General features: G+C 55.4%; 1 protein-coding gene across 2 annotated transcripts in view; it reads left to right on the top strand.

Annotated features, from left to right (window-relative positions):
- The window catches only part of CPT1A (carnitine palmitoyltransferase 1A), a 55,542-nt gene that overhangs the window by 23,102 nt on the left and 9,557 nt on the right, over positions 1 to 22,883 (top strand). For both annotated transcript variants that reach the window (XM_023240171.2, XM_045039664.1), the window contains exons 5-14: positions 1,315 to 1,416; positions 3,977 to 4,114; positions 4,574 to 4,651; positions 5,340 to 5,447; positions 7,700 to 7,787; positions 10,343 to 10,538; positions 12,604 to 12,792; positions 13,685 to 13,790; positions 16,929 to 17,045; positions 18,511 to 18,675. In XM_023240171.2, coding sequence (XP_023095939.1) covers positions 1,315 to 1,416; positions 3,977 to 4,114; positions 4,574 to 4,651; positions 5,340 to 5,447; positions 7,700 to 7,787; positions 10,343 to 10,538; positions 12,604 to 12,792; positions 13,685 to 13,790; positions 16,929 to 17,045; positions 18,511 to 18,675 — 1,287 coding nt within the window. The remainder of the gene's footprint in view (positions 1 to 1,314; positions 1,417 to 3,976; positions 4,115 to 4,573; positions 4,652 to 5,339; positions 5,448 to 7,699; positions 7,788 to 10,342; positions 10,539 to 12,603; positions 12,793 to 13,684; positions 13,791 to 16,928; positions 17,046 to 18,510; positions 18,676 to 22,883) is intronic.

The following is a 22,883-nucleotide window of genomic DNA, read 5'->3' as shown; positions in this document are numbered from 1 at the left end:
CGAGATCCACCTTCTCAGCAAGGGTTTAGGCCCACAGTGCGGCGACGTCGGGGACAGGGCCAGTGCCCCGGCCGGGCAGCCGCCGCCCCGTTCGCCGCGGTATCGGTCCTTCTGTGGCTGGCTCGCCTCACCTGGCACGGAGTCAGGCGCGGGTGCCTTGTACTTCCAAAGGAGGATCCCTGTGGACCTCTCCCCTCCACGCTCAGCTGGTTGACCTGGGAGTTGGCCTCTCCTTGCTGCCAGGGCATTGCTTCCCCGTGACTCACACGTGTGGCCAAAGAGTAAAGAGTCCGGGAGTCCTGAACATGGTATATTAGCGTGTGCTAGGCTCGCCATCCATCAAAGTAAAGTGACATCCGTCTGCAGCTTTCAAAGCTCTTCTGACTGAGTGGTTCCCCTAGCCGACCGGTCTGACCAGGTCTCCCCGGTTCACCCTTCTCCCCGAGGGGGTTTTGCCTGCTCTCCTGGGCCCGTAGTCTGAGCGTCCCCTTATCTGCCGTGCATGTGGACGTTTGTCCGACTTCACCCGTGATGGCTGAGCTCCACCTCCCGGGGCCCACCCGCACCCACACGCTTCGCTCTCCTCCAGACCGACTTCCTGTGCCCACGTGGCTGTGAGATTTCAGTTTTCCAGAGAAACAGAATTTAACACCCACGAGAGAATCAGAGACGGCACCCACACTTCACAGAATAAAGCTAAATGGTGTTCCCACGATGGCATTCTGGTCACGTCCAGTTGAGTCCCAGCCACCCCCCCCCCCACCCTTGAGCCCTAGAAATGCCTTTGAGGTCTGGTCCACAGGAGATGACCAGTTACGACACCAAGGTTAGATCATTCCAGATGAAAGCGAGGGCCGATAGGCAGATAGATGCGTGCTGTCCATTGGGCTTGGCGGTGGCTGAGGGGGTCCGCACCGCTGCTCCTGGGGTTGGCTCGAGCCCAGGCTTCTCGGTCCAGCCCCTCGTCACCGTTGCCAGAGTTTTGAGCCAGTCCCTAACCCAAGGGCCTCGCAGAACCAGCTGACACACGGGGCCCGCATGCAGCGGTGCAGTCAGACAGCAGAATCTGGGCGCCCGAGAAGGGGTCCCGTCCCGGGCACCTCGCGGCATGTGTCAGACTTGGGCTTTCATCAGCCTGGGTTTCGTTTGGGCTTCCCTGCTTGTTTGTGTGCCCGGGGGCGGAAAACAGACCAGAGGGGACACAGGCCACCACAGAACATCCGCAACCAGTCGGCAAGTCATCTGCGCTTCAGAACCGGTTTCGCATCTTTAACGCGGTCTCACGTTCTAAAACGTACCTTTTTTGTTTTTAAGGGCATGGTCAAGATCTTTTCGGGCCGCAAGCCCATGTTGTACAGCTTCCAGACGTCTCTGCCACGCCTGCCGGTCCCTGCGGTCCAGGATACTGTGAACAGGGTAAGCGTGGCTTCAGCTTGCTGTGACGCCCGCTCCGAGGTGCAGGTGTCCTGGGATTCCGCTTTGTGACCGGGTTAATTTACCATCGTTGGGTCACGGACTTGTCTGGCTGTTGTGGGAGATCTTTTCCTTTCTGATGTATCAGCATGTGTTATGTGTTTTCCTTTTTTTCTTTTAAAAATTTTTTTTTAACGTTTATTTATTTTCGAGACAGAGAGAGTGACGCAGCATGTGCAGGGAAGGGGCAGAGAGAGAGAGAGGGAAACACAGAATGCGAAGCAGGCTCCAGGCTCCGAGCTGTCGGCACAGAGCCCGACGCGGGGCTCGAACTCATAAACCTTGAGATCGTGACCTGAGCCAAAGTCAGATGCTCAAACGACTGAGCCACCCGGTTGCCCCCGTATTAGGTGTCTTTTAAAAGGTATCACCCTTGTTAGAGAAACGGCTTCACAACGTTTTTCTTAGATAGCTTCGTTGAGCCATAATTCACATGCGTACAGATCCGTCCCAAGTATCTAGTCCGACGGTCTGTTAAGTGATTAGCGTTTTACGTTGTGATAAAAGTGTATATGGAACGTAAACATGACCGTTGTAACCACTTGGAAGTGTGCAGTTGTGTGGCATCGAGTACATTCTCTTAGCACAGCCTCCACCACAGTCTAGTTCCAGAACTTTCCGTCAGCAAAGCCCCGTGCCTGTGAGCATCATAACCCGTTTTACGCCCCAGCCCCCCGGCTCCCACTAGGCTGTCTCTAGGTTTGCCTGTCCTGGAAAGTTTCCTGTAAGTGGAATCCTGCAATATGTCCTGTGCGCCCGGCTCTTAGACCGTTGAGATTTACGTGTCCCTCAGTCTGTCATTCCTATTGATGACTGGATGCTCTCCACCTGTATGGTCGGACCGCACTGTATTCACCCATGCATCTGTCGATGGACATTTGAGTTTTTTCCACCTTTTGGTTGTCGTGAATGGTTTTCGTTTTCGTTCACGCATCTGCTTGCGGTTCTCTCGGGCGCGAGCCTGGCTCTGGGATCACGGGATGAGGGAGGATTTCTTGTTTAACTTGTCAAGGAACAGCTGTGCTGGTTTCCACGGCGCCTGCGTTCCCACCGCAACCGGTTTTTGCCTGTCCTGTGGCCCCACTTTAAAAACGTCTTGGCTTTTGGGGCCCCTGGGTGGCTCCGTCGGTTGAGCGTCTGACTTCTGCTCTCGCGGTTCGTGGGTGCGAGCCCCGTGTCGGGCTCTGTGCTCACGGCTCAGAGCCTGGAGCCTGCTTCCGATTCTGGGTCTCCCTCTCTCTCTGCCCCTCCCCTGCCCATGCTCTGTCTCTCTGTCTCAAAAATAAATAAAAAACATTTAAAAACATGTCTTGGGTTTTGAATCCAGGCTTAGTCATTTAGTTTCTGTTGGCTTTTTCGAGTTCCCCCTCCTCTCTGCTCTCGTGTGCCCTCCCCTGAGGACGGGCCTAGCGACACCTGTGGTTCTGGTGACTGGCTCGAGCTTATTCTAAGTGTTGTTTTCAGTTCCACGAATGCACATCTCACTTTGAATAAACTCGAACAGCCCGTTGGTTTCAGCAATGGGGCCCCATCTTTAAACATTCAAGGAGTTTTCTAGAGATTTCATTGCTGCCTCAAAGCCATTGTCACAGCAGACGATATTGGCACAGTGAAACGTTTCCTGGTAAACCGAGGGCTTTACTTTCTTGTTTGTGATGTTTATTTTTGAGAGAGAGAGCGGGAGCGGGTAAGGGACAGGGAGAGATGGAGAGAGAGCATCCAAAGCAGGCTCTGTGCTGTCAGCAGCGAGCCCATCACGGGGCTTGAACCCATGAACTGCCAGATCGTGACCTTGGGTGAAGTCGGATGCTCAACCAACTGAGCCCCCCAAGCTCCCTTCTTTTTTTGCTTTTGTTTTTCATAATTGTTTTCATTCTTTTTTTGTTCTTTTCAAGTTGGTTTACTTATTTAGGAGTCGGGGAGGAGCAGGGAGAGGAGAGGCAGAGAGTCCCAAGCAGGCTCCACACTGTCAGCGAAGAGCCCGACGTGGGGCTCGAACTCACAGACCATGAGATTATGACCTGAGCCAAAGTCAGACGCTTAACCGACTGAGCCGCCCAGGCGCCCCAAGATTTTCTTTGCTTTTAATTTTTTTAATGTTTAGTTTTGAGAGAGAGAGAGAGAGAGAGCCTGGGTGGGGGAGGAGCAGAGAGGGAGACACAGAATCCGAAGCAGGCTCCAGGCTCTGAGCTGTCAGCATAGGGCCCGATGTGGGGCTCGAATCCATGAACCTCGAGATCATGACCTGAGCCGAAGTCGGACGCTCGACCGACTGAGCCTCCCAGGCGCCCCGCAAGATTTTATTTTTAATCTCTACACCCAGCGCAGGGCTCGAACTCCTGACCCCGAGATCAAGAGCCACGCGCTGTACTGACTGAGTCCGCCAGGCGCCCCGCTTGGGGAAGATTTTTGAACCTTTGAAATCTGTTTACGGTTTTTTGTGAGGCACGGATGAGGGGCCCGTGCATTTTAACTTGGCTTATGTGCTTTTCGTCAACCCCAGTATCTGGAATCGGTGAGGCCGCTCATGAAGGAATCAGACTTTAAACGCATGACGGTTCTCGCGCAAGATTTTGCCGTCAGTCTCGGACCAAAACTGCAGTGGTATCTCAAGTTAAAGTCCTGGTGGGCTACAAACTACGTAAGTGCTCCCACACACCGTCGTTCTCGGGGCCGAGTGTTTCGTGTGCAAACACGGGTTCGTGCCACGAAGCCGGGCTCCCCCGTGTGTGGCCGCAAGAGGGGCCGCCTGGCGGGTGACCCGAGGTGGGATGTGGAGGAGACATTAACTGTGATCAGACAGACCCGACGATGAGGCCGCAAGTCGGGGCTGGGGGGCTGGGGGGCAGTGGCAGGGGTGGGGGGTCGCGCTGTGTTTTGATGAGGTCTATGAGGGTGTGGAACTCGCACACCCACCCGGGCTCCTGTGTGCACTGATGCGTGTGCACGCACACACGCACCTCAACACGAAGCAGTGTGGCAGGAGTCCCCCAGAGCGGTCCTTGCCCCCCCCCCCCGCCCCCGCCCCCGCCCCGGGCCCCGCCAGTCTGTGTCACTCCTGCTAAGCTCACCAGCGGTCTGTCCTGTGTGCACCCGACAGGTGAGCGACTGGTGGGAGGAATACATCTACCTGCGGGGCCGGGGGCCACTGATGGTGAACAGCAACTATTATGCCATGGTGAGTGGCCGGGGAGCGCCTGTCCCCACTCCCGCTGGCCCTGGGCTTCCGTCCGCGGCCCTGGGGACCCGCCCTCCGCGCCCAAAAGCTGCGTGCGCGTCTCTGTGTTTGTCCCGAGCCACCGCGGAGAAACGAGGACAGCAGAAATGCTCTTGGGCCCGTGCCCTCTCCCTGTTGCCACCCCTGGGCGCCGGGTCGTGCCACAGCAGCCTGAGGGCCCGTGTCCCTGCCCAGCTGCCGCGCTTAGTGACCTGGTGGGCCGGGCGCACAGCTTCCTCCCTCGCTGCCCTGAGGCGCCAGGAGACCGAGCCCCGTGTGTCATTCCCGGGTCTCTTGGGGTTTTTTTCCTGTCTTCCGCGACATTGATGGCCTGGGAGGGCACACGCCATTCTTTTGTGAGAAGCCCCTGAAAACGGGGGGTTTTGAGAACTGGCATTTAATAGCTGTAATAACTAGCCAGCCTCATTCTTTGTCTCTTGCTTTGTCCTTCCCTTCCTTTCGTTTTCCCGTGAAACGTGAAATAAAACCGGCAAAGCGTAGGAAGCGGGGTTTCGGTTTGTTTTCTATCAGAGCAGGTGTGATTTCACAGGTAGGGAAGGACTTCCGCGGCGCGGAAACGCCCTCCTGTGTAGTTACGTCAACTCGTCTCCTCCTACGAGTGTTCTCTGTGCCGTGTGCACCTTTCCAGGACCTGCTGTACGTCTTACCGACGCAGATCCAGGCGGCGAGAGCCGGCAACGCCATCCACGCCATCCTGCTGTACCGACGGAGACTAGACAGGGAGGAGATCAAGCCGGTACGCAAGCAAACCGCTCTTTAAGAGTTTCGCTTTTTATGTTTGTTTATCTACGTTGAGAGAGAGCGCGTGCACGTGTCGGGGAGGGACAGAGAGAATCCGACGCAGGCTCCGGGCTCCGAGCCGTCAGCACAGAGCCCGACGCGGGGCTCGATCTCAGGAAGCGTGAGATCGTGACCTGAGCGGAAATCGAGAGTCGGAGGCTTAACAGACTGAGCCACCCGGGCGCCCCTAAAAAACTCTTTTTAAGCGGCTTTGTTGACGTGGTGCACATACGTGAGGCGTGCGGTTTGATAGGTTCTGATGAATTTATATAATGTACCCCTGAAACCATCACCACAGTCAAGACCGTGAACACAGCCGTCACCCCCAGACGTTCCCCTGGGGGCCTTGTGCTCTCGCTGAGCCTCCCCGTCACCTGCCAGGTAACCGCCGCCTGCCTCCTGTTATTCTAGATTGTTTGCATTTTCCAAAGCTTTGTGCAGGTGGAATCCTACAGTGGACACTCTCTCTCTCTCTCTCTCTCTCTTCTTTCACTCTGTATAATTATTTTGAGATTTAACTCTCCGTGCGTATCGTAAACGGATGTACGTTCGTTGTACTTTAGTCCCATAATCAGCCCTGGAAGAAGCCCTTGCTTACTTGTGCAGGAAAATGGTTAAGCTGGTAAATTATTCAAGAGGGACGAGATGTTCCTTCCTTCTTCATGCCCTGCAGGGAAGGGAGCCCAACGCAGGGGCTTAAACTCAAAACCCTCAGATGAAGACCTGAGCCGAGGGCGAGGGTTGGACACTTAACTGGGCCACGCAGGCGCCCCGTCGTGTCATGTCCTTTCATCCTTCCCTTCCCTTCCCCTCCCTTCCCTTCCCTTCCCTTCCCTTCCCTTCCCTTCCCTTCCCTTCCCTTCCCTTCCCTTCCCTTCCCTTCCCTTCCCTTCCCTTCCCTTCCCTTCCCTTCCCTTCCCCTCCCTTCCCCTTTCCTTTCCTTTCCCTTCCCTTTCCTTTCCCTCCCCTCCCCTCCCCTCCCCTCCTCTTTCCTTTCCCTCCCCTCCCCTCCCTTCCTCTCCCTTCCCCTCCCTTCCCCTCCCTTCCCCTTCCTTCCCCTTCCCCTTCCCCTTCCCCTTTCCCTTCCTCCCCCTCCCCTTCCCCTCCCCTCCCCTCCCTTCCTCTCCCCCTCCCTTCCCCTCCCTTCCCCTCCCTTCCCCTCCCTTCCCCTTCCCCTTCCCCTTTCCCTTCCTCCCCCTCCCCTTCCCCTCCCCTCCCCCTCCCCTCCCCTCCCCTCCCCTCCTCTTTCCTTTCCCTCCCTTCCTCTCCCTTCCTCTCCCTTCCTCTCCCTTCCCCTCCCTTCCCCTTCCCCTTCCCCTTTCCCTTCCTCCCCCTCCCCTTCCCCTCCCCCTCCCCCTCCCCCCTCCCCTCTTCTCCCCTCCCCTCCCCTTTCCTTCCCCTTCCCCTTGAGAGAGACAGAGCACAAGTAGGGGAGGGGCAGAGAGAGGAGGACAGAGAATCCCAAGCAGTCTCCACACTGTTGGCTCAGAGCCCAATGCGGGGCTTGAACTCACAAAACATGAATCCTGACCTGAGTCAAAGTAGGACACTCGACTGTCCGAGCCACCCAGGCATTTCTTTCTTAAATACGCCTTTGGTTGAAAGTGTCAGTTTATAAATGACCGATCAGAACATGTTACTTGGGAAGGAAGATGCCGGAAGTCCTGGCACAGTTCAAGCTTTGCTTTGCGGTGAAGGTCGGCATCCCAGAGAAAGGCTGCTCTTTGCAGAGTTTGCAAGGGATTAAGTCAAACGCCCGTGCACTTGGAAAACAAATCCAGCATTTCAAAATTTTTTTTTCAGTTTTTTTTAATGTTTGTTTTTTTTGGGAGAGAGAGAGTGTGTGTGAGTAGGGGAGGGGCAGAGAGAGAGGGAGACACAATCAGAAGCAGGCTCTGAGCTGTCAGCACAGAGCCCGGTGCGGGGCTTGAACCCATGAACCGCGAGATCATGACCTGAGGCAAAGTCAGACGCTTAACTGCTGAATCGACTGAGCCACCCAGGCGCCCCTAAAGATTTTCTTTTTTTATTCTTTTGTGTAATCTCTACCCCCAGCATGGGACTCGAACTTACAACCCCGAGATCAAGAGTTGCACGCCCTTCCCACTGAGCCTGCCCGGTGCCCCACAAATTCAGCATTTAATTTGCTCCCCCCCTCCCCCCCCCCCCATGGAATTGTTATTTGTTTGAAACATACTTTTGTTGCAGATTCTGCTGCTGGGATCCACAGTCCCACTCTGTTCCGCTCAGTGGGAGCGGATGTTTAATACTTCGCGGATCCCGGGAGAGGAGACGGGTGAGTGGGGCTCCTTCCGGAAGCAGCACTTTCGCTCCACACGGAGGCGGCGGAATGACAGTGCGGTGATTCGTGCCCACCCCTCCTGAGGTCGTGAGAATGCGGGCTCGGGAACATTCCTTCCGTTGACCGGACGTGTGGCTTGTCTTCAGACTTGAGTTTGTCTTGGGCTGAAGGCCGTCTTACCGGGAGTCTGCTCCAGATCCGGGCAGGAGTGTCCTCTTCTTCCTCTGACTCCCGCAGGGGCGGTCTGCTCTGGCCCACGTGTGATGCACGCGGGCTTGTGCCCACCGGGGGCGACCTGAGCCGGGACGGCTGACCCCCACCCCCCCTCCCAGAGCGTGGGGCGGCCACATCACCCGCCCAAGCCGGGGCACCCTCGAGAATGAAAGGAACACGTGGCATCACCGGGGACTGTCCCAGGCCTGCCAGGCCACAGCTCAGGCTGTGCTGCCACTGAGCCTCCGGGTGGCCGTGCCGGGAGGAAATAACCTGTCACTCTCACCTGACAAACCAGACCCTGTCTAGACCTCATGGCGGCCACCCTAACGAACCCATTGCTGCCTTTGAAGCTGGTCGTATATAGAGTCCCAAGCTGATCGGCTTTGGCGTGGGGGGAGAGGGGGTGTTGTGGCAGCCGGGTGCTTCCAGACTGTGAGCCCTGGGCGGTAACTTGTCCCCTGGTGCTGGGCACGGGGGTCCTTGGACGCAGAAGCTGCCCTCTGGGTGGGCTTCCGTCTGGACTCTGCTTTCTGGGACCCGGGATTCAGAAGCTTTCTGAAAAGTCACTCGAGCAGCGTACCTGCTGTTCCCCCGGCGTGGGGCGGCCTGGCTAAAAAGTCAGCCCCTGTCTCTCTCACGCTCTGGACTGGGGTGGCCCGTGGCCAGACTGCTGCGAAAAGTGGCCGGGCCAGCAAAAAGCAGTTTTGGAACGGTTGCCCCTAATAGTGTTTGTAAAAGTGATTTTAATGAAGCGTCCTACGGTTTTGCCCCCTCCTGTCCGCGGTTTCGCGTTCCGCGGTCTCGGCTATCCGCGGCCAGCCGCCGTGCGGGAAGCACATGGTCCTCTAGAACATCAGCCTCACCCTGTGTCACACCTTTGTCCCTCGCCTCACGTCCTTTTACCACGTGGGCGTTTTACCACATCACATCATGACACGAAGAAGGGTGCGGACAGGGTATTTTGAGAGAAACGACGTTCACGTAACCTTCCTTGGCATGTACTACATTTGTCCCGTTTTATTATTAGTTATTGTTAACCTCCTGCGTCTAGTTGATAAATCAGACTTTATCATAGGATCGTAGGTGTGTAAAACAGAAAAGCCAGCACTGTGTTTCGAATTCAGTACACTCTGGCTTCGGGCACCCACTCGGCAGGGGGGGTGGTCTTGGAACGTACCCCTCTTGGGTCAGCGGTGGGGGGCTGCTGTACTTTTCTCTGCCAGGGTTTTGGGCCTCATCTGACAGAGTTATTCCTAAGTCTTTTATCGTTTTTGTTGTTTTAAAAAAAAATTTTTTTTTTCAACGTTTATTTATTTTTGGGACAGAGAGAGACAGAGCTTGAACGGGGGAGGGTCAGAGAGAGAGGGAGACACAGAATCGGAAGCAGGCTCCAGGCTCCGAGCCATCAGCCCAGAGCCTGATGCGGGGCTCGAACTCCCGGACCGCGAGATCGTGACCTGGCTGAAGTCAGACGCCTAACCGACTGCGCCACCCAAGCGCCCCTCGTTTTTGTTGTTTTAAGTGTATATTTTGGGCTGTTGGTTACGGAGTATATGAGTTTCTAGAGCCGTGGTCACAAATCACAGACAGCGTGGCTTAAAGATGCATTCAATGCCTCCTGGTCCTGGAGGCCGGAAGCTGGAGGTGCAGGCACGGGCAGGGCCCGGTCCTCCCGAGTCCTCTCTCCTTGTGTGTGGTCCCTCTGTGCCTGTCTGTGTCTTGATCTTTTCCTATAAGTATCCTAGTCATACGGGGTTAAGGTTCATCTTACTCACCATGTTTTAACATAATTACCTCTCTAATGTCTGTATTTTTGAGAGAGAGAGAGAGAGAGAGAGCACAAGTGGGGGAAAGGCAGAGAGAGAGGGAGACGCAGAATCCAAAGCAGACTCCAGGCTCCGAGCTGTCAGCCCAGAGCCTGACGCAGGGCTCGAACCCACAGACCGCGAGATCGTGACCTGAGCCGAAGTCGGACGCTCAGCCGACTGAGCCCCCCGGGTGCCCCTTCTTATTTCTGACTTTGAAGTAAAGGCTGCACGTTTGCTGGAGTTTTCTGGTAGAAACCCTTCAGCAGTCTTAAGTCATTGGCCCAGGATGGTACGTCCCTTGAGTGACTGAGCAGAGCTGCTGGGCCAGAGCGAAACCCGTGCGATCCCAGAGCTCTCCAGTCTGATGCCACACGGACTCTGGAGACTCTTGAGAACTGGATGGACGAGCCGAGCTGGGGGGACGCGGGACGAGGGGTTGGTGCCGCGGGAAACAGGGGGTGCCTCTCTCCTGTCCCGTAACCTCACGCCTCTGGATTTTGTGTCTCGCCCCGCGTCCCGCCGCAGACACCATCCAGCACATAAGGGACAGCAAGCACATCGTCGTGTTCCACAAAGGCCGTTACTTCAAGGTCTGGCTCTATCACGACGGCCGGCTGCTGAAGCCCCGGGAAATCGAGCAGCAGATGCAGAGGATTTTGGACGACCCCTCGGAGCCCCAGCCCGGGGAGGCCAAGCTGGCGGCCCTCACCGCGGGAGAAAGGTGCGCGGTGTCTGTGACCCCGGTGGTGCCTGGGGGCTGCGGGGACCCCTCGTGGTTCTCTCCCTTCCCCGGGGGCTCAGCCGGAGGACAGGTGCCTGTGGGCGACCTGCGGCTGGCGGTGGGGGCGGGGCCAGAGCCTGGCGTCCCCGTCCCCGCTGGTGGGTCACCGAGGCCGCGTGTGCGCGCGGGTGGGCCTGCGTCCGCACGGGGACCGGGGCCCCCGACGGAGAGGAGTCAGCCTGTTTTGTGCGGCCGCGGGCGTATTTAATTTAGGACACGGGACAAGTTTAAACCAAGGCCTCCGCGTCAGGGATAAATTTCCTGCCACGTCTAAAGATCGTTCAGAGGCTTCTGTTTACTTAAGGAATTAGCTCGGAAACAGAGCTGAGTGTCTCTCAGCCTCGGCTGTGTACACATTGGGCTGGAGAAATCTGTGTCCTGGTGGGGACGTTGGCCCGTCGTGGGGATGTTAAGCAGCATCCTCCCCCCCCCCCCCCGCTACTCCCCCCTCCCCCGACACCAGCAGCAACCACTTAGTGGCAATGAACACAACTGCCCAGACTTTGCTCGCTGTCACCAGGGGGCAGTATTGTCCCCGGTTGACCAGCACCGGCTTCCGGCGATGGGGCAGCTGCCAGGGCAGCAAGGTGGTGAGTGACCCTTCTCAGAGAAGAGGAAGATGCCCAGGCACGAGCACGCGGAGGGTGGCAGCGGGCCAGACAAGTGGCAGGGGCGTCCAGGGAGCGCACTGCACAATCCAATCCGTGCAGGGAGCTGCAGAGGGGGTCGGGGACGCCGGAACACAAGGCAGAGAGGGTTCTGTGTGCCCGACTACGTTTGGGCTTGATTCTGCTGTTGAAGGGGCCACCAGGCACCCCGAGCACGTTTGCGAGATTCTTCTGGCCCAGGGGCTCCTGCCGGCAAGGGGGTCCTCCGGCAGGGATGGCCGGAACGGCAGCCTGAGCAGCAGGGGAGGCTCGGTCCCAGAAGCCCCGGGAGTGTTGGGTCATCGCTGGGTTCGATGGGGCTGAGAGGAACGACGGTGGACGGTCCGTCCTGGGGAACGAGCTCCCGTCCCTCGTGCCCACGAGCGTCAGTGTGTGGGATGGCGGGCGGGCGCGGTGCAGCCACGGAGCGGGCCTTCCTGGGGTCCCCCATCCCCCACAGGGCTCAGCGGGCACCCGGCCCCGAGCTCCCCCATCTCGCCTCCCGGAGCCCTCGGTGTAGACGCTGAGCGTGTCTGCCGGCCTGTCACCTTCCTGCCCTCTCGCACTGCACCGGGTGCAGAGTAGACGTCCTTGTCACCGTTTACCCCTGGCAGACACTGACAAGAGCCGTCCGGGCCGGGGAGAGAAGAGGGCGGGAGACAGACCAGGTGACCCTGACCTGGAAGGGTGGGTGGGGCGGCAGACCTGAGGGGGCGCTGAGTGAGGGGCCCAGGAGCAGTCCAAGCAGCCACGGCTGGGGCGCCTCTCAGGAAGTGGGTGTCGCATCGGCTGCTTGTAGCTCCCGTGAGGCGGGTGGGGAAGAAGAGTCCCTGGGGCGCCTCTTGTCCCGGGGGTGTCCCGGGGTCGTTTGCAGCACAGCCTTGGGCGGGACTTGGGTTTGAAGCTCTCCCTGCCACAAAGTAGCTGTGACCACGTCTCTGTGCCTCAGTTTCCCCCTCTGAAAAATGGGGACGGTCGCGTTGACCAGGGAGCCAGGACAGGGACGAGGTGGCGGTCACACACTTGCGGTGACTTCCTCGCCAGAACTGCTCCAGGATGGGGACCCTGGTGCGGGCGCGAGGGGCGCTTTCTCGGGGTCACTGCCCCGAGGTGGCTGAGCTCACGGGCCAGCCTGCGTTCTTGTCGCACGTGCGGCAGTTTGCGAACGGAGGTGCGCGTCGAACTCCTGCCCGCAAACGGCACAGCCACCCGCGGGCAGTCGTACCCGCAAAATCCTAAGTGTGCGAGTCCCCTTCGATTCCTAGCAAACTGGGAACAATGCTGTCGTTTTGAACGTCACGGGTAAGGAGAGGGCCCTGCATTGCCGCGGGCTTACCTCCGTTGAACTCTGATTTCAGAGTCCCCTGGGCCAAGTGTCGCCAGGCCTATTTTGGCCGCGGGAAAAACAAGCAGTCTCTCGACGCCGTGGAAAAGGCCGCGTTCTTCGTGACGCTGGATGAAACCGAGCAGGGGTACAGGCAGCAAGACCCGGATGCGTCGATGGACTCCTATGCCAAGTCCCTCCTCCACGGCAGGTGTTATGACAGGTACTGCACCTCCCCTCCCTCCTGAGGGACCGTAGCTCGCCTGCGAGCTTGGAAGGGACGTCACATGTCACCGCACCTGCCTCCGGTATCTCCGCTCTTGAGGAATAAGGGCTCACGTAAAACACAACTCTTAAGGGGCGCCCGGGGGGGGCTCAGTCGTTAAGCATCCGACATTAGGTTTCGGCTCAGGTCAGGATCTCGCGGTTCGTGAGTTCGAGCGCCACGCCAGGCTCTTCGCTGATGGCGCGGAGCCTGCTTGGGATTCTGTCTCTCTCTCTCTCTCTGCCCCTCCCCCTCTCATTCTCTCTCCCCTCCCCCCCAAAAATAAAGAAATAAACTTAAAGCACAACTCTTGACTTTCTTCTTTCCACACACACACACACACACACACACACACACACACACACACACAGCTTAAGCGGCAGACTTGAGATCCTAACCCCTTCTGTGCGTGACCACCCATCATGGTAGTGGTGACAGGCGTGGCTCCTGGTGCCTGGGACCAGGCAGGGGAAGGAGGTGGACGGGGCTGATTTGTTGCTCACTGATCGTCACCGTCCCGGAGCCTCCTGTCCCTTGTCTGTGAAGCAAGGTCCTGCCTGCCCTGCCCCCGGGGACAGGGTTTGGCCCAGGGCGGGGGTGTGCGGGCACGTGGCCTCCTGTCTCTTTGGCAATTGCCTTGTGGGCTGGTTCACGTTAGAATAACACGTTCTATTCTGCCGGTCTCCAGCGCACAAATGCTTACGTCTGTGTCTGATACAGAGAAGTGACTGGCCTCAGAGTCCAACGTGCGCTCTTATCATCGGTCCACAGAGGTTCAGGAGCAGCTTGTCGAGGGGCGGGGGCCCAGGAGCCCACCCAGAATAAAACATGTAATTTTTGTTTCCCGCAGGTGGTTCGATAAGTCTTTCACGTTCATCGTGTTCAAAAACGGGAAGGTGGGCATGAACGCGGAACATTCCTGGGCCGACGCGCCCATCATCGGGCACCTGTGGGAGGTGAGCCTTTGCAGCTCCGGCTGGGATGTGGGAGTTGTTGCAAATCCAGACCCCAGACTACGTTCTATCGTGTGGTTTTCGTCTGATGATACGATGCTTCGTAAACACGTGTGGGCACTGGAAGTCACCAGTAGCCCAACAAAAGCCCTTCGTGTCTTCGCCTCTTACAACTCACGTTCCTTAGGTAGAAACACATTAAATGGGGCACCTGGGTGGCTCAGCCTTGGTTTCGGCTCAGGTCACGATCTCGCGGTTCGTGGGTTCGAGCCCTGTGTCAGGCTCTGCACTGACAGCTCAGAGCCTGGAGCCTCCTTCAGACTCTGTGTCTCCCTCTCTCTCTCTGCCCCTCCCCTGCTCACACTCTCTCTCTCTCAAAAATGAAGAAAACATTAGAAAAAAAATAATAAATGTGGTGTTGGGTTGGCCCTGCCAGTTTTTTTAATTTTTAAAAACTCATTTCTCCCTGAACCGTTTGAACTGTTTTCACTGTTGGTGTGAATCACCGAAGGGAGGTTTTGCTTTCTTTTTTTTTTTTTAATGACTTTTTTTTTTTAAGTTTATTTATTTATTTTGAGAGAGAGACAGAGCACAAGCAGGGGAGGGGCAGAGAGAGAGAGAGAGAAGGAGAGACAGAATGCCAACCAAGCTCTGTGCCATTAGCACAGAGCCCAATGCAGGGCTCAAACCTGTGAACTGTGAGATCGTGACCTGAGCCGAGATCAAGAGTCCGTCGCTTAACCGCCTGAGCTCCTCCCGGTGCCTCCAAGGAAGGTTTTGCTTACTTAACTCATCCATCACAGTTCTTGTTTAAAGAAATTGCTAAATTCCAGGGTTGTCAACAGTGGCCTTGATTCAGAAATTCTGTATTACTTGGGTCTGATGACGCTCAAGGTAACTTTTTTTTTTCCAATTTTCTTTTTTTTAATGTTTATTTATTTATTTATTTTTTAATTTTTTTTTTTCAACGTTTATTTATTTTTGGGACAGAGAGAGACAGAGCATGAACGGGGGAAGGGCAGAGAGAGAGGGGACACAGAATCGGAAACAGGCTCCAGGCTCTGAGCCATCAGCCCAGAGCCCGATGCCGGGCTCGAACTCACGGACCGTGAGATCGTGACCTGGCTGAAGTCGGACGCTTAACCGACTGCGCCACCCAGGCGCCCCTGTTTATTTATTTTTGAGAGAGACAGAGACCGCGTGAGCAGGGGAGGGGCAGAGAGAAAGGGAGACAGAATCCGAAGCAGCCTCCAGGCACTGAGCTGTCAGCACAGAGCCCGACGCGGGGCTCGAACTCACGGACTGTGAGATCACGACCTGAGCCAAAGTCGGACGCTTCACCGACTGAGCCTCCCAGGCGCCCTGATGGAAGTGCTGGCGTTTAACTGTTACCGTCAGCTGACAGGATGGCCTGTGGGTCCAGGGACTGGACGGGGGCCCCAGGGGCTCCCCGCGTGGACGGGATCTGACCTACTCTCTTGTCTCGGAGGCCCAGGCCAAATTAGAATGAGAGCTAGCCTAACTGTGCCAAGCCAGTTAAGAAAAAATCAGGTCAGAGTTGAATCCATTTTGCTGTCCATTGTATTTCTGAAATTTCAGCATGTTGGACACTCTGGGGGCTCCGATGCAGAGCGGCTCAGACACTCGGCGGGTGTTTTTTATCTGTTTCTTTATGTTTTGCCTCCCCCGCTGGGGAGCTCACTGAGTGCTGGGATTCCTCTTTAAAGAAATGTTTTTGTTATTGTTGATGGAGATCTAATTCGCGTCCTATGAAATTTACCTCCTTAAGGTACACAACTCCCTGGGTTTTGTGTTTTACAAAGTAGTTGTCAGGCCACCACCATTACCTAATTTTAGCATATTTTCATTCCCCCCCGCCCCATCCCTGGCAACCACAAATCTACTGTCTGTCTGTCTCTGTCACTTTGCCTGTTCTGGGCATTTCATAGAAACGGACTCCTACAGCATGTGGTCTTTTTTGTTGTTGTTGTTAAGGTTTTATTTTATGATTATTTTTTTTAATTTTTTTTTTTTTACATTTACAACCAAGTTAGTTAGCATCTACTGCAATAATGACTTCAGGAGTAGAGCCCAGTGATTCATCCCCTACGTATGACACCCAGTGCTCATCCCAACAAGTGTCCTCCTTACTGACCCTTCTCCATTTAGCCCATCCCCCACCCAATATCCCTTGAGCAACCCTCAGTTTGTTCTCTGTGTTTAAGAGTCTCTGATGTTTTGTGCCCCTCCCTGTTTTTATATTATTTTTGTTTCCCTTCCCTGATGTTCATCTGTTTTGTCTCTTAAAGTCCTCATATGAGCGAAGTCATACGATATTTGTCTTTGACTGACTAATTTCACTTAGCATAATACCCTCCAGTTCCATCCACGTAGTTGCAAATGGCAAGATTTCATTCTGTTTGATTGCCGAGTAATATTCCATTTTGTGTGTGTGTGTGTGTGTGTGTGTGTGTGTGTGTGTATCCCACATCTTCTTTACCCATTCATCCATCGATGGACATTCGGGCTCTTTCCATACTTTGGCCGTTGTCGATAGTGCTGCTATAAACATTGGGGTGCAAGTGTCCCTTTGAAACAGCACACCTGTATCCCGTGGATAAATGCCTCGTAGTGCGATTGCTGGGTCGTAGGGTAGTTCTGTTTTTAGTTTTTTGAGGAACCTCCATACTGTTTTCCAGAGTGGCTTATGATTATTATTTTTTTAAGTAGGCTCCAACGTAGGGCTTGAACTCATGACCCTGAGATCGAGACCTGAGCTGAGATCAAGAGTCGGACGCTCACCCAGCTGAGCCACCCCGGTGCCCCATAAAGATTTTATTTTTAGGTAATCTCTACACCCAACCTGGGGCTTGAACTCCTGACTGTGATCCTGACCAGCCCACAGGGTCCGTTTTTCTCCCCGCTCCTGGAGTGGAGATAGGAACGGTCACGTTAGGTGGCTGTGCCGAGGGTGTGAAGTCCGCACACCCCAGGAGTGACTCTTGTTAACGTGTGAATCGTATCTCTGTAGAGAACAAGGATCCGTCTCCGTCGGATGTCATCTCAAATACGTCTTACGTAACACCGTCGGCCACGATAATCTTCTCTCACTTGACATGTGTATCTTTTCGTTTGCGACAGTACGTCCTGGCCACTGACTCCTTTCAGCTGGGTTATGCCGAGGACGGGCACTGCAAGGGCGACCCCAACCCGAACATTCCGTACCCCACCCGGCTGCAGTGGGACATCCCGGAGGAAGTGAGTCCGAACGATCCGTCACCCGGGGCGGGGGACGGGCTTCAGCTCTCACAGCCGCACTGTCCACGCGCACTTGGTGGGTGTGCGGCAGCCCAGCTGAAGACCACGGACACTGAACCTTGTCCGTGCGGGCGTCTCCGGGGGGCCGTGGGGCTGCCCCAGCTCCTGCTGTCTCAGGGGCCCCGCTAGGTAGTTCTTCCGCTTGGGGTTTCGGCGGAGATGGTCGGCGACGTTTCCAGCTCGGACCCCGCTAGACGTCCCAGTGAAAAAGTGGGAAACTGAGTCCCTTCCTCCAGGGTTGAAGTACTCCAGATCACGCCCTTATAATTTTTGTCTCTTCAAGATTCTCAGGTGCAGTCCACTCGCTGGAAGGAAGCGTTTGGGGGGAAGGGATTTTAGGGGTGGAAATAGCACATTCCAGTTCCTCTAGTCCGAGCAGGAGTTCCCGGGCCTCAAGAAATAACTGTCGAAGTAGAAAACACCACATCTGGTGCTGTACCCCAAGCATTTGTGTCCCCGGGGCTGGGGTGTGCTCCCCAGAGAAAGGTAGCCTTTGCCGAAACGTGTCAGCTGACCAAGTCGGTCGGCATTTATTTAAAACGTGTCCGTAGATTTCACTTTTAGAGCCTTTTTAGTTTCACAGCAGACGTGAGCGGAAAGTCCGTTGAGATCCCTCCTGTCCCCCTTCCCCGACCCCACACGCACGCAGCCTCCCTCACTACCCACGTCCCCGCCAGGGCCGTGCGTCCGTCACAGCCCGTGAACCTGCACCCACGTGTCACCGTCACCCGGAGCCCAGCGTCGCCGTGGGGGTTGACTCTCAGTGGTGAACGCATCACTGATGAGCCGGGTGCGTGGTGACCTGTGTCTACCAGCACAGCATCCCAAGAGTCGTGTCGCTGCCCAGAGACCTGTGCTCTGCCTGTTCATCCCTCCCCGCCCCCCCTCCAGCCCCCGGCGACCGCTGATCTTGGCCCGGTCTCCACATCTTGCCTTGTCCACGATGTCCTGTTTGTGGAATCCTGTCGTACGTGGCCGTTTCAGGCTGGCTTCTTTCACTTGGTAACACGCATTTACGGTTCTTCCGTGTGATTCCGTGGCCCGGTCGCTCGTTTCTATCGCGTGGTTGTACCACAGTCCGTTTCTTGCTTTAAACTGGCTCCTCGGTCGCCGCGATGGGTTTCACGAAACAAAGCTCGGGCTGTTCCAAATGGCCTTTGGGATCCCTCTCAGACCAGGAAGCCCCCGTCGCCTACCCGCGTCCCTCCTGCCGGGGCCACCCCGCCACTGGTCGGCGAGCGGGGTGCCCTGTTGCCAACAAACCACAGCCGCTGGGTAACACTTTGGAAAGAGCCGAGAGGAGAACGGGGTGTGTTTTCGGGCACCCACCCTGTGGCTTCGGGGTACGTCGGTAACCCCTCCGCCCTCCCCCATTGACTAAAACCCCTCTCTCCTTTCCCTCAAGTGTCAGGAGGTGATCGAGACTTCCCTGAGCTGCGCGAGCCTTCTGGCCAACGACGTGGACTTCCATTCTTTCCCGTTCCACACCTTCGGCAAAGGACTCATCAAGAAGTGCCGGACGAGCCCGGACGCCTTTGTGCAGCTCGCGCTCCAGCTGGCGCATTACAAGGTACGAGCCTGGGGTTTTGTCGCGAGCCCCGGGGGGGGGTCCTGGACGCAAACGTGCCCAGGGCCGTCTGCCCGGTGGGTGGGGAAGGCCAGACACCTGTCCCGGGGGGGCAGCCGCTGGCGCGGAACACAGCCTGCTGGGTCTTGCCCGCGCGTCCTAGTCCAGGGTCTCTGCCACCGACGGGATGGGACGCCTGGTGAGCGGAGCCCCCTCTCGGGTGGTAAACTCAGGAAAAGAAACAGATGCGGGACGGCGAGGGGTAATGTTGACCGCGGATAAACTAGAACACACAGGCCAAAACTGTACTTAAAATCGACTTTCCTGTAGTTCTTTTAACGTTGATTTATCTTTGAGAGAGAGACAGAGACAGAGCGTGAGTGGGCAGGGACAGAGAGAGAGGGAGACACAGAATCCCAAGCAGGCTCCGGTCTCTGAGCTGTCAGCCCAGAGCCCGACGCGGGGCTCGAACCCACGAACCGCGAGATCATGACCTGAACCGAAGTCGGACGCTCAACCGACTGAGCCACCCAGGCGCCCCGACTCTACCGTAGTCCTTAACAGAGATGGTCACATCTTGAGGCTTTCTTTTCCCAAATAATGTACTCACCCAAAGCAGTGGGACAGAAGCACAGCCATAGGGGAGCTGAGCTCTCTGTCTGATGGAGTAAGTGGCTGAAAGATATGATAACTGGATCTTAGGATGAATAAGCTTGATTTTTTTTTTTTAAATTGATGAACACACATTGTCCATAAATATGCAGTGTCGGGGCTTTAAAATACAGGGTTTCCAATACAGAGGTTTTCCTGAGGGAACACTCGGTTCCACAGTAACCCATTTGAACACAACTGGGTGAAATGCTTTCGGCAGCAACAGAAATTAGTAAAGCTGACCCGAGATAAGGCAAGAAGCCGGAAGGAGGTCAGTACCCAAGGAAAGTCAGAGGTGGCTGGGACGCCTGGGTGGCTCAGTCGGTTAAGTGTCCCACTTTGGCTCAGGTCATGATCTCACGGCCTGTGAGTTCGAGCCCTGCCTCCGGCTGTCTGCTGTCAGCACGGAGCCCTCTTCGGATCCCCTGCCCCCTCCTCTCTCTGCCCCTCCCCTGTGCTCGCTCACTCTCTCAAAAGTAAACCAACATCTAAGAAAGTCAGAAGCTGGAGAGCTGCCTGAAACGTGACTGTGCTTAGAAGCAGCTGTGGGGCCATGACAAGCGTAAGTTCTAGGGGCTTCGGAAAGGGAGGAGCTGCCTGGTTGGTTCCTGGGCAGGACCCTTTTCATCGGTGCGTCACACATGAGCAGGTGAGCTGGCTTGCCTGACATCGCGGCTCACAGTGGCGTGGCTGAACGTGGACCCAGGCAGGCTGGTTCTGAAACCCTTGCCTGAACGGGATGGATGCCAAAAAGACCAACGTTGCCCGTGAATACAAATGCAAAGAAAAAAAAAAACCCTAAATAAAATAGTAGCAAATACAATCTACCAGTATAGGAAAAGTACAGTCGCCATCAGCAGCTTATGGTCCCAGCAACGAGGGGACGGATCGGTCTTAGCAAATCCGGTAATAGATTAAATCGCATTATTAGATCAGGGGAGGAACCAGACAGTCCCCTCGACAGATACTAAAAAGACCTCAAACACTGTCCATTCCTGACGACAGCTCTAAATAACAGGGACTGTTTCCGTAACGTGATCAATGCTGTCGCGTATCAGTAGCCAGCATATGGCTTTAAAGGTGAAGAGGTGAGTGAGTCACCCCATTAAAATAAGGGTGAGCTGCAGCCGGCAGCTTCGCCGTCCTCAAACTCCTTTCCGTAAGTGCAGTCAGTGCAGCTGACGGGATACTTGGGCAGGGGGACCGTCACAACATCCTCTCGGGAAGAGCGAGCAGAAAGGCTTTTACGATTAAGACGAACGCTCAGAGCGGAGCCTGCTGCGGAGTCTACAAAGCCCAGTATCTTCCTTGTCGAGCCGTGACGGCCAAGCAGAAAATAGAGCAGGCGGACAGAACGGGAGCAGAGACAAGAGTCTGGGATCCGGGCGTGTGTTCATAAAGCAGGTGGGCCTTTGGGGGGAGGGAGGGCCCAGAGCCACGGAGAAGATGGAGACGGTCTCCGAAAGGGAGACAAGGCTGTGGTTTGGGATAGAGAAGCTTGACCTCATAGAGGCAAATGTTCCCGGTTCACACTCCTGGTGTGAACACAGTCTGAGGTCCGAAGATGATTTGGGGAAGCTTCGAGTTCGTCTAGAAGAGCTGACGTTTGAGAATCACCAGGGACGATCCGAAAAGGGTACACGTAATGAGGCGGACGCTTGTTCTTTCGAAGTCTACGATGTAGAAGTTGGAAGAGCGCGGTCATTATCATGGTGCCATACTGCTTCCGGATGGTGCCACGCAGTTCTCTATGGCAAAGGTGGGATTTAACATCGGTGGGCGGGGATGAATTAATTAGCGAATGGAGTTGGGGAAATTGGCTGGAGGGTTCCATTTGGGAAGAAAAGACAGAGCCCGGTAGGAAGACAGAGTCAGAGCAGAAGTGGGTGGGTCACGAGAACGGAGAGCTACAAATGGTCAGTGGATGTATGTGGACAGTCTAATCTTGCCGGGAATCCAGAAAGTGCAGTGTAAGGAAGACTGAATCTTTGTGCCATTTGCCGAGGTCTTCCTTGAGTTCCGTGTTTGTGCAGGGCAATTTAGAAAGGGGCGTTTGTGCACAGCAGTTGGGCTCATAAAGCTGGAAACACGTGTCGTGAACGCGTAACCATTTCCCTGGCAAGTTGTGCCTTGCGAATTGTATCCTTCAAGGACAGGCTCACAAAGGTCAGCTTAAGCACACCCCTCGGTAAAAATGGGAATCAATCTGAAAGCTTATCAGTGTGAAACCTGTTAGATTACGGTATTCTCGTACCATGGACTGTCACGTGACTGTCGAGTGATGTCTAGCGTATTCTGTGAAAATGCACGGCTGTGGGGCACCTGGGTGGCTCAGTTGGTTAAGTGTCCGACTCTTGATTTCAGCTCAGGTCGTGAGCTCACGGTTCGTGAGATCGAGCCCCGCATTGGGCTCTGCGCTGATAGCTCGGAACCTATTTGGGATTCTTTCTGTCTCCCTCCCTCTCTCTCGGTTCCTCTCCTGCTCTCTCTCTTTCAGGAAGGAAGGAAGGAGGGAGGGAGGGAGGGAAGGAAAGAAGGAAGGAAAGAAGGAAGGAAGGAGGGAGGGAGGGAGGGAAGGAAGGAAGGAGGGGAAGAAAAAGAAAGAAAGAAAGAAAGAAAGAAAGAAAGAAAGAAAGAAAGAAAGAAAGAAAAGAAAAAAGAAAAGAAAGGGAAAGAACAAATATGTGGTTGTAAAACACCATGTGAAAGTTTGAAGGCTGATAATTTATTACGGTGATCTTCAGACTTTGGCCCACAGGCCACATCCAGTCCGTGACTTGTTTTCACTCGGCCCTTGGGCTAAGAATGGTGTTGATTTTTAATAATTGAAAAAACAAAACAGAACGATAACATGACATGTAAATATCCATCGGAATTTCAGGGTTCACAGGGAACATGTTATTAGCACAGTCACTCCTAATCTGGATGTCCTGTCCACGGGTGTTTTGAGCTGCAGAGGGACAGCCGGGCCACGTGGCCCACAAACACGTGATGTCTGCTCCCTGTGCGGCACAGAAGACGCTTCCCGGCTCTGGCTTTATTGTATGCAGAGCCTAGAAGGATGGATGGAAGACACAGGCAGGCGGTGCTGGGAAGGTTGATCTCTGTCTTCTTCTGTTGTGCCGCGTTCGCGTTTTCTGGGCGTGTAAAGTTACTTTTTCAAAGCGAGAGATGACTTGTTTTCGGTACTTATATCTGTTCTTTGCCCTCCGGCTGGAAGTTACCAGGATTTCATTCTCCACCCTCCCACCCATGTCTGTTTTTCACACCGCACTCAACCTATTAAGAACGGTCCGCGTATTAAGATGACCTATTAAAAATGCCAGGCAAGTCTTTCCTTTCAGAAGTTCGCACGTGCGTGCTCGCTCACGAAGCGGTTGCTGTGTTAGGGACGAGCCTCTTCCTAGAGACCCTCCTCTGCTCAGCTCTGAGCCGCAGACCTCGCCGTGGCTGCGTGTGACTCCAGATGTCCCGCGTGTCCTGGGTTTCTGCTCCAGGCTCTGAACCTTCTCTGCGCCCTGGACCCCGTAGGCAGTTCAGGAAAGCCTGGGGGAATCCCC

This window comes from Felis catus, chromosome D1 (assembly GCF_018350175.1).
Source record: "Felis catus isolate Fca126 chromosome D1, F.catus_Fca126_mat1.0, whole genome shotgun sequence".
NCBI classification, from domain to species: domain Eukaryota; kingdom Metazoa; phylum Chordata; class Mammalia; order Carnivora; family Felidae; genus Felis; species Felis catus.
Note: the sequence above shows the minus strand (reverse complement) of the source record. Positions and strands in the feature narration are given on the sequence as shown.